At 46.8% G+C, this 8,712-nt stretch overlaps 1 protein-coding gene across 1 annotated transcript; it reads left to right on the forward strand.

Moving 5' to 3' along the window:
* The first annotated feature begins 221 nt into the window (after positions 1–221).
* LOC118972178 (pepsin B-like) lies at positions 222–8,463 on the forward strand. The gene is made up of 9 exons (XM_037017014.2): positions 222–401; positions 915–1,071; positions 2,190–2,307; positions 2,811–2,929; positions 3,616–3,815; positions 4,927–5,049; positions 6,787–6,934; positions 7,855–7,953; positions 8,156–8,463. Exons 1-9 carry the CDS (start codon positions 346–348, stop codon positions 8,306–8,308), a joined length of 1,173 nt encoding a protein of 390 aa, XP_036872909.2. The 5' UTR covers positions 222–345; the 3' UTR covers positions 8,309–8,463.
* The last annotated feature ends 249 nt before the right edge of the window (positions 8,464–8,712 follow it).

Below are 8,712 nucleotides of genomic sequence, written 5' to 3' on the forward strand. Positions count from 1 at the left end.
TATTTCCCAGTATACACTGGCACGAGAATCCTTTGCCCCAGCACATTTTAACATCATTATCACATCCTAATCTCTAGATCCCATCAGCAAAGCCATTAATTGCTGTTTAAATTGACCACAGTCTGGATATCAAAGTCCCCCATGCCTGCCAGAGGGAACAACAAACAGAATCCATGGATATGTAGAGGCACAAGCTGGTACAAAGGTAGAAAAGCCCACATGCCTAGAGATGCAAAGTATAGGGAGACTAGGGTATAAGAGGGAGACCCAGCCTCCCTCTGTGTGCTCCACACCTGTGTCTGGCACCCGATCCTGTGTGTTGGTGGGCACTTGAAGATCAGCACCATGAAGATCCTGGTCTTGGCCTTGGTGTGTCTACACCTCTCAGAGGGTTTGGAAAGGTATGTGTAGGATTCAGCTGCATAGGAATTCTAGTCCTAAAGGAGCACAATAATTAGGGAAGAGCAAAGGCTTGCTGCAGGTCTCTGGGAAAGGCGGTCATATTGTCTCTTGGTGCCATGGACAGAAAACCCACTGGGGCCAAGACTTGAAACGTAAAATTATCTGTGTGTGTGTATAAAGGAGGGTTGGGTGATTTGTTGGCTAAGAAGGCACGAAATAGGGTCTCTGCACCAACGTTACAGAAGGAACTGGCAGGACAAAGATATTTATTTTCTGGAAGCAATATAGAAGCACAAAAATCCCAAATGTGTGGTGTGGTGTAGTGTCTTCCCAGGCTGGGCACACTGGAATGACTTCAGTGGTCAGACTTGCTAAAATGTGGGGGCATTTCCTGTAGAAGACTTGTTGAGAAGAGTCCTGAAGAGGTTGAAAACTCCAGGTCAGACCATTGAGGGGCTTGCCTTAGTGGAGCAAGTGAAGCTCTTTCCTTTTGTGGACCCTATTCTCTGCAGAGTCATCCTGAGGAAAGGCAAGTCTATCCGCGAGGCCATGGATGAACAGGGTGTACTGGACACATTCCTCAAGAACCACCCAAAAGGTGACCCAGCTGCCAAGTATCACTTCAACAACGATGCTGTTGCTTATGAGCCCATCACCAACTACCTGGATGTGAGTGAAGGGGGAGGTGATGGCCACAGCCCCAGGCTGGTAACCCTTCTTAGATACTCATTTACACCTCTTATAGCCCTGCTTTAATCCCATCTACCTCCCTATGGAAAGTGTCTGAATAACTTATGAGCAGGCACCATCTACTAGAATAGCAGTTTCCTTTCCTTCCTCCTCCCCTCTCATTACTGGCTCATCTCTTCAAGCCCCATTTATAGGGTTAAGAGATGTATAGTAAGAAGGTTCAAGTCAGTTGAGAAACCCAAATAAAGTCCTAGCATGAGCTGCAGGGGAAAGAAGGGAAACACATGCACGGCTGCAAGGCAAAATCTCCAGTGGCTGCAGACACTGTAAATCTCCCCCTTTGCACAGATACACTGGCACCCAGAGCAAATATTGGAATGCTTTTGAGGCTACAGTGTCTGCTCAGGGCACCTCCACATATTGGTGTCCTGTGGATTGCCTTTAGTGGGAAGGTGCCCAGAGCATCAGAGCTGGAAGCCGCCTTAGGATCTCCTATTTCAACTCCTACATTTTGTAGATAAAGGAACTAGGGGTGTATGTGATATGTATGACTGGCCCCAGTTCACTTAGAACTAAACCATCTCCCAGTGGAATTCTCTTCTTGTTTTCCATGTTCGCTCTACCCTAGACTTCGTAGCGCCCTTTGCTGCTATGTGTCCAGGACGGAGGACCATGGTGGCCTAGAACAGTGGGGGACAAGGAAGATGAATGTGCATGAATGTGTGTGTGTGTGTGAAGGTGCGGGCATGGACACTGGGAAGGAGAAAAAGTGATTGTGTCTCCTATTGTGTGTGCTTTGACAAGCATAGTAAATCCATGGAGGTATCACCTTATTGCAAAGTAGAAAACACATTTGGAAAAGGATATTGTCTTGCCACACTGAGTACTAAGTGTCAGCTGGCCAAAGGCTGCCATTAGGGACTAAAAGGGAATACTGAGAGGAGCTGTCTCCCAAAGGAAAGGAGAACTAGTGGAGTAGCCTCCTATTCCTCCGAGGGAAAGGCTTGCTCAAGCGTGGCTTCCGGTGGGTCAGCTTCTTACCCATTCTGATGATAAGGCACGGCTTCCTAACTAGGGTGATAACCCTGTCTTTGCAGAGTTACTACTTCGGGGAAATCAGCATCGGGACACCACCCCAAAATTTTCTGGTCCTCTTTGACACTGGCTCCTCCAACCTGTGGGTGCCCTCCACCTACTGCCAGAGCCAGGCCTGCTGTGAGTACCCACTATCGCCAGCACCTGTGGATGGGGCAGAGGCAGCCCAGAGTCAGGATAGGGCACGGGATCATCTATGATCTCATTCACCTTAAATTAGGAACATCTAGAAATCCTGCCCTCAGTCTACATTTCTGAAGTGCTGACAGTTCTGGAGAGACACAGCCGAAATAGTCTAAGCTTTCCATCCCTTTCTACATTCTTCCTTTCCCTCCCCCACTCCTGTGGGCTCCTATAGGATCAGTCACATCACATGGACTTCCTTGCACTTTTGAGGTGATCCTTCCCTCAGGGATTGGTAGGTAGGAATGAATATGGACAACATGTGTTATGTGAGGTGACAGATTTTACTGGGGCTAACACAGTTTCTGTATAGCACAAAGGACCTGAGGCCATGGCTTGATCCCAGCTTTGGTCTGATAATTCCAGAGCATGGAGCATAAATTGTCTTCAAGTATTTGGAAAGCAGTGAATGACAGTATATTCCATTCCATGTGCTGCAGCGGATCACAACAGGTTCAACCCCAGCCAGTCCTCCACCTTCACAAACATCGGACAAACCTACACACTCTCCTATGGATTTGGGAGTCTAAGTGTGGTTCTTGGATCTGACATCATGACTGTAAGTGATATGTTTGTAGACTCTAAAGGCCTGTGGTTTGGCGACCATTTTGTGGAGCTTTAAGTTGTCAAGAGAAATCCATGATTACTAATAAGGCATAATGTTCCCAGCAGCTGAGAATTGGAAAGAATTCCAAGGGCCATCAAATTCAACCTTCCCAAGTAAAGAATTGCTTCCACAGCTGTTCTGATGGCAGAAAGCCCTTTATTTGTAAAATTGTTGTGTCTTGTGATTTTGCTCACTGATGTTAACTCTGCCCTGTGCCACCACATAGGAAAAATCTGCTACCTCCTCCCCACAATTTCACTTTGGATACTTGAAGACCTGCCCTTTCACTAGTAATTTCCTTCTTTAGTCAAATACCCACAATACCTGAACCATGCTTGCATGTGAATTTTTAGTATCAAACCACTTCTGTCCTTTCCCTGTCCCTGGAAATGATAACTCTCACTTCAAGAAAGCACTGCTTCTGCTTTCCCCCAATATCCACACTCTCTTTTCCAAGACACACATGGTTGGTGGTGCTGCTACACTCTCACTCTCCACGCCCACTCCCATGATGGAGCTCACATGGGAGAAGCCAGCTTCCTGACCCCAGGAGAGTTCCAGAGTCCAGACCCTGGACACCCAAATCTGTGAAGGTTTTGTCCACCTGAAAAGTTAGCCTTTCTCTCTGTTCAACTCAGGTCCAGAACATTGTCATCCAAAACCAGGAGTTTGGCCTCAGTGAGTATGAACCCAACTACCCCTTCTACTATGCAGACTTTGATGGGATCCTGGGAATGGCCTACCCCAGTCTGGCTGTGGGGAATGACCCAACGGTGATGCAGAGCCTGCTGCAGCAGGGCCAGCTCACCCAACCCATCTTCAGCTTCTACTTTTCGCGGTAAGAACATTTGTCCAAGAAAGGACTGAATAAACAAGACTCTGAGAGGACTTTGAACATCTCAACATCGGAAAGGGCCCAGGTCATAAAGTTTCTTGTCATAATAACTATTACTTCCTATAAGCAATCCTTGTTTTACTGAAAATATGTAATGACATTTTATAGGAAAATTTTATTTTAAATGCACTGTAAGATATTTAACTATGGCCCTAAGCCATATGATGACTCTTAAAAATGAGCAATTATCCCTCACATTTCTTTAGTAAATCTGGAGAATGCTCCATTAGATTAGCACAGCTGTAGAGCTATAATACATAGTAAAGAGAATCACGATGAAACATTAATGGCAATAACACCTCTGGCTTCATGAAGTATTCTTGGAGCAATTACTTCAAATGATGCCTCCCAAATCCTTTATTAGCCCCATTTCTCCAGGGAGGAAATGGAGGCTGAAACAGATTGTCAGTGCTGAGTAAAGTCACTCACTGGTAGGTGTGAAGCTAATACTCAAACTCAGGTATCTTGACCCAATACTTTTCCTATGCCACCCAGCCTTGGACTACAGGGCAGCCTTTGCTCTCTGATCCTTATTTTCTTAATGCCTGATTCTCAGGGTACCTGAAATGCGAATGTCTTTCATCTGTGAGTGGCAGGCTCAGGGTGGTGAACACAAGAGGCCTGAATCCTTGTAACACTGTCTAGTTACCAACCTGACACGACAGGGGCATCTCCATCATAACACACTTGAGATCTCTGTCAGGTCCAATCCAGGTATCCCAGAGGGGTCTCTTCTTATTCTCCCTTTGTCTGGGGGTTTATTTGAGATACTTTCATACCTTGTTCCTGGATGCCTGGGTGACCATTCTGTCCCTTCCTTTCTGGGCATAGTCTGTGTTTCCATTTCTCTGATACTTTGGGTGTCTCTCTGACAAGACTATTCTCCCACATGCCGTGAGCCAGATGGGAGTCTGAAGAGTAGCTTGGAGGAGAGCAGTCCTTATTTCTGTGGCCCTTCTGTGTCTGAGGGGGCCAGGTTAGGTGGCGGGAGAGACAGAAACTGCCTGATGCATTTGTGATGTGGGAATTCATGCTCTTCTCCATTACTCCTCAGCCAACCAACCTATCAGTATGGTGGAGAGCTCATCCTGGGAGGCGTGGACACCAATCTCTACTCTGGACAGATTGTCTGGGCTCCTGTCACCCGGGAAATGTACTGGCAGATTCCCATTGAGGAGTAAGTAGAGGACAGTTCCTATGGATTAAGGACACTGCTGGGTGTTCCTCGAGCATGACATTTCCTGTTCCTATCATGGCACAGATTTCTTAAAACTCACCAAGCCCTCAGGCTGAGATTGTCCTGAAGCTTGGTAACCTGTGACCCCTAGCTCTGGACTCATCTACTTGAGCTGGTCACTGAGACTTGTCATGCCAGCAGGTTGCTCATTCCAGGCACTGTGAATCCAAGTCTTTGTTCTTGGGAGCTTCATTATCCTGATCACACAGTCTTTACCACTTCTATCATCAGTAAAAGTGACAGCTGCCATTGGTACTTTCTATATGCCAGATACTAAGGTATTGTTGCATATAATTTGCATAACAACACTATAAGGAGGTCAGCAGTATATTTCATTCTATAGATAAAGAGAGTAAAGTGCAAAACTTGAAAAACTTTTTCAAAATCATACATTTCACAAGTTCAAATTTTGAGTTCAGTGTTATCTGATCCAAACTGAAGACAAAACACCTTTGACCTATACTCAGGACCATAAAAGCTAGCCTCTGTCTTTCAGTATACCTTCCCACCACTTCCTGGTCTGGGGTATGGGCTTCACCCAGTTACTGCATCTTGTTTGCATTCTGCATTCTTTTGTTATCACTGGAAATGTGCCTCTTCTACTCTCTGCTTATTCAAATTGTAGGTGTCATTCAGAGCCCAGTTTAATTCCTTCCTCTTTCAAAAAGTCCTCTTAGAGAGTGCAATCTCTTTCTCAATCCAATTGTACTTACCTACTCCTGTCACTATATATATATATATATCACTATATATATGTCACTATATAGACATGTATGCATGTTTCTTGATTACTGGAGAAGGCACTGGGGAAACAGCCTGATTTGCAAACATAGAGAGAGAGGTAAGAGCTTGTCATGTCTGGGAAAAGTGCACTGTGCTTGGAATGGAGGTGTCTTTTTCACATGGACCAATGCCACTCGCCCTATAAGCATTGCTTCTCAGAAAAATCCTTGTCTGATTCCCCATACTAGATTGACCTCCCCATTCCTGGCACGTTGCCTTTCCTTCAGAGCACATCTCATGGCAACATCATTTGCATGTTTTTGTTACATGTCTTGCCCTTCCTCCAGACTGTGGTGTCTGTCTTGTTCACTATTGTATCTCCACATGCCTCGGCTCCTGGACAGCGCCCAAATATCTGGGGAATGAAGAGGAAAGGTAGAGGAGCAGAAAAGGCTGAACAAGGAATCAGGGACTGAGTCACATGGGACTTTAGGTACCAAATGATGGAGTTTATCAGCTACTGCCTTATGGGGTTAGTCAGGGCTTAATGTATTGTATTGTCTCACCTTTATTAGAACATGCTCCCCAAACAGTAAGTACAATTTACCCCCACCTTATATCTCCATAATCCCTGTAAGAGTGTCTTCACAAGTGGGTGGTCAAGGAGCATTGTTAATAATTACGAGCCCTGACTGTGTATTGGTGCTGTGTGCTGGGCTCCAAAGAGCCCCGGAGCTTTTGGTCAGAGCTTCAGGGGTTACCAGACCAAGACTGAGGATGTGGCTCCAACAATTACAAATGCACAGGAGTGTTCCATGAGGGGCCGGGTCATGGGGTGGCCTGGCTTCCTGGAAAAGGCAGGAAGTTGGAGATGCTGGGTTGTGTGGATTGAGGTGGACATGGCTCCTGGTTGCAACAGGGATGCCTGACTCTCTTTGTACTGGTGTCCCTCAGGTTTGCTGTCGGTAACCAGGCCACCGGTTTGTGCTCCCAGGGCTGCCAGGCCATCGTGGATACGGGAACCTTCCCACTGGCTGTTCCCCAGCAGTACATGAGCTCCTTCTTGGAGGCCACAGGAGCCCAGCAGGCTCAGAACGGTGATGTGAGTAACCAGGAGCCAAGGGCTTCTCTGCACTTCCAGGCAGGCTCTGCCCAGAAGCCTGAGTGCAATTATTTCAGAAGACAGAGGGTGAGGGGTTGGGTGGGGACCTGAGCCCCTGGCAGGACACATAAGGTGGGAATACAGTATGGCATTTCAGGCAGAGCCCTCAATGCAAGGAAGGATAAGGGAAGGGAGTATTACCAGCTCCATCCAGACTGTGAGTGTGAGGTAAGAGCTTGGCATGTCTGGGACAAGTGTACTGTGCATTGGAAGAATTCCATCCCTCCATGGCTATGGCCGGTGCTGCTAATCCACTGCAGACTCCAGGAGCCCATTTCACCTTGGTCTGGCCACTGTCCTATTGCAATAGAGTCAGGACACGCTGCATTTCTCCATTCCACTTGGGATTCTTTCTTCCCTAGGAATTCACCTTTGGGTGTTCTCCTGAGCAGCTGGCTGGCCCACACCCACTCCCTTTGTACACATATCTCTGGTTTGCTTCTCCCTGCAGAAGGGGTCAGGGCCCAGACTGCATTTTGATTCCTCAGTGGGTGTGTGTGAGCATCCCAGGGACAGGTGCACACCAGTGTGGCTGTGAGAGTGTGTGAGAGCAGCTTCTTCAATGTGTGCACATGTTCTTTCTCTGTGATTTCTGTTTCCTGAGGTTAGACATTGATTTGGAATCAGTTTAACTCCCTATGGTCATTATAACACAAGTCGAGCCTAAGGGTTTAGGTGTTTTTAAGGAGAGGACTCAAGAAGCCAGCACGCCTTGTCATTCTGTTCCTGGGGATCAGGCCTTGCTCTGTATGCCCAGGAGTGCCTCTCTTGGAAGGTTAAGAAGAGTTTCACATGGTTTGGTCTCTTGTCTGGGCTCTAAGACCCCAGCATTCTGCATCTCTGCCTCTCTTCTCTCACAGTATGTAGTCAACTGCAACTATGTGCAGAGCTTGCCCATCATCACCTTCATAATCAGCGGCTACCAGCTCCCTCTGCCTCCCTCTACCTACGTCTTAAATGTATGTAATTACTCCCTGTTGATATAGTTGGATGGGCCCTAACACTGTCCCTGTCGCAGCTCACATCTGAGTACCAATGGGGAATCACCACGGGCAGGGTTAAGGGTGAAGGAGTATTTCATCCCCACAATGTCATGGAATATTGGGTGGGAATGTCTCTAGAGTGCAGATGCTTATTTTCTCACATCCTTTGTTTCTTCAGAAAAATGGCTACTGCATACTTGGGATTGAGGCCACTTACGTGCCTTCCCCCACTGGGCAGCCCCTGTGGATTCTGGGAGATGTCTTCCTCAGGGAATATTACAGTGTGTATGACATGGCCAACAACAGGGTGGGCTTTGCCTACTCTGCATAGACTGGCAAGAGGCAACTGTCTCCTCCATCCCTGGAGGTCTCTGAGGTTACCCCGATGTTCGTGTGGTCTAACAGCAGCATTTCGACTGTCTTGACCCTTTCTGATCACTAGACTCTTACTCCCTGCAACTAATAAATAGGAAAAGCTGTCTTTGATATTCCTTTCCAGTATCTTTGTATATGTGTGTATGTGTTCTGCTTTTAGGTTAATTCTAAATTGAAACTTCACTGTTGGTAGAAGAGGTGTGCTAAATGATCTATGTAGGAGCACCCAAGAGGGGAGTTTCTGGGTAAGAACTGGGCCATGTAGTAAGGATGCAGAGGTACCTACATGAGGGGCTCTGGCTGGAGGATATCATCGCTCCAACCTTAGCATTCTCTCCTCCAATATTTTTTTCTCCATTT

This window comes from Manis javanica, chromosome 4, assembly GCF_040802235.1.
Source record: "Manis javanica isolate MJ-LG chromosome 4, MJ_LKY, whole genome shotgun sequence".
Taxonomy (NCBI): Eukaryota; Metazoa; Chordata; class Mammalia; order Pholidota; family Manidae; genus Manis; species Manis javanica.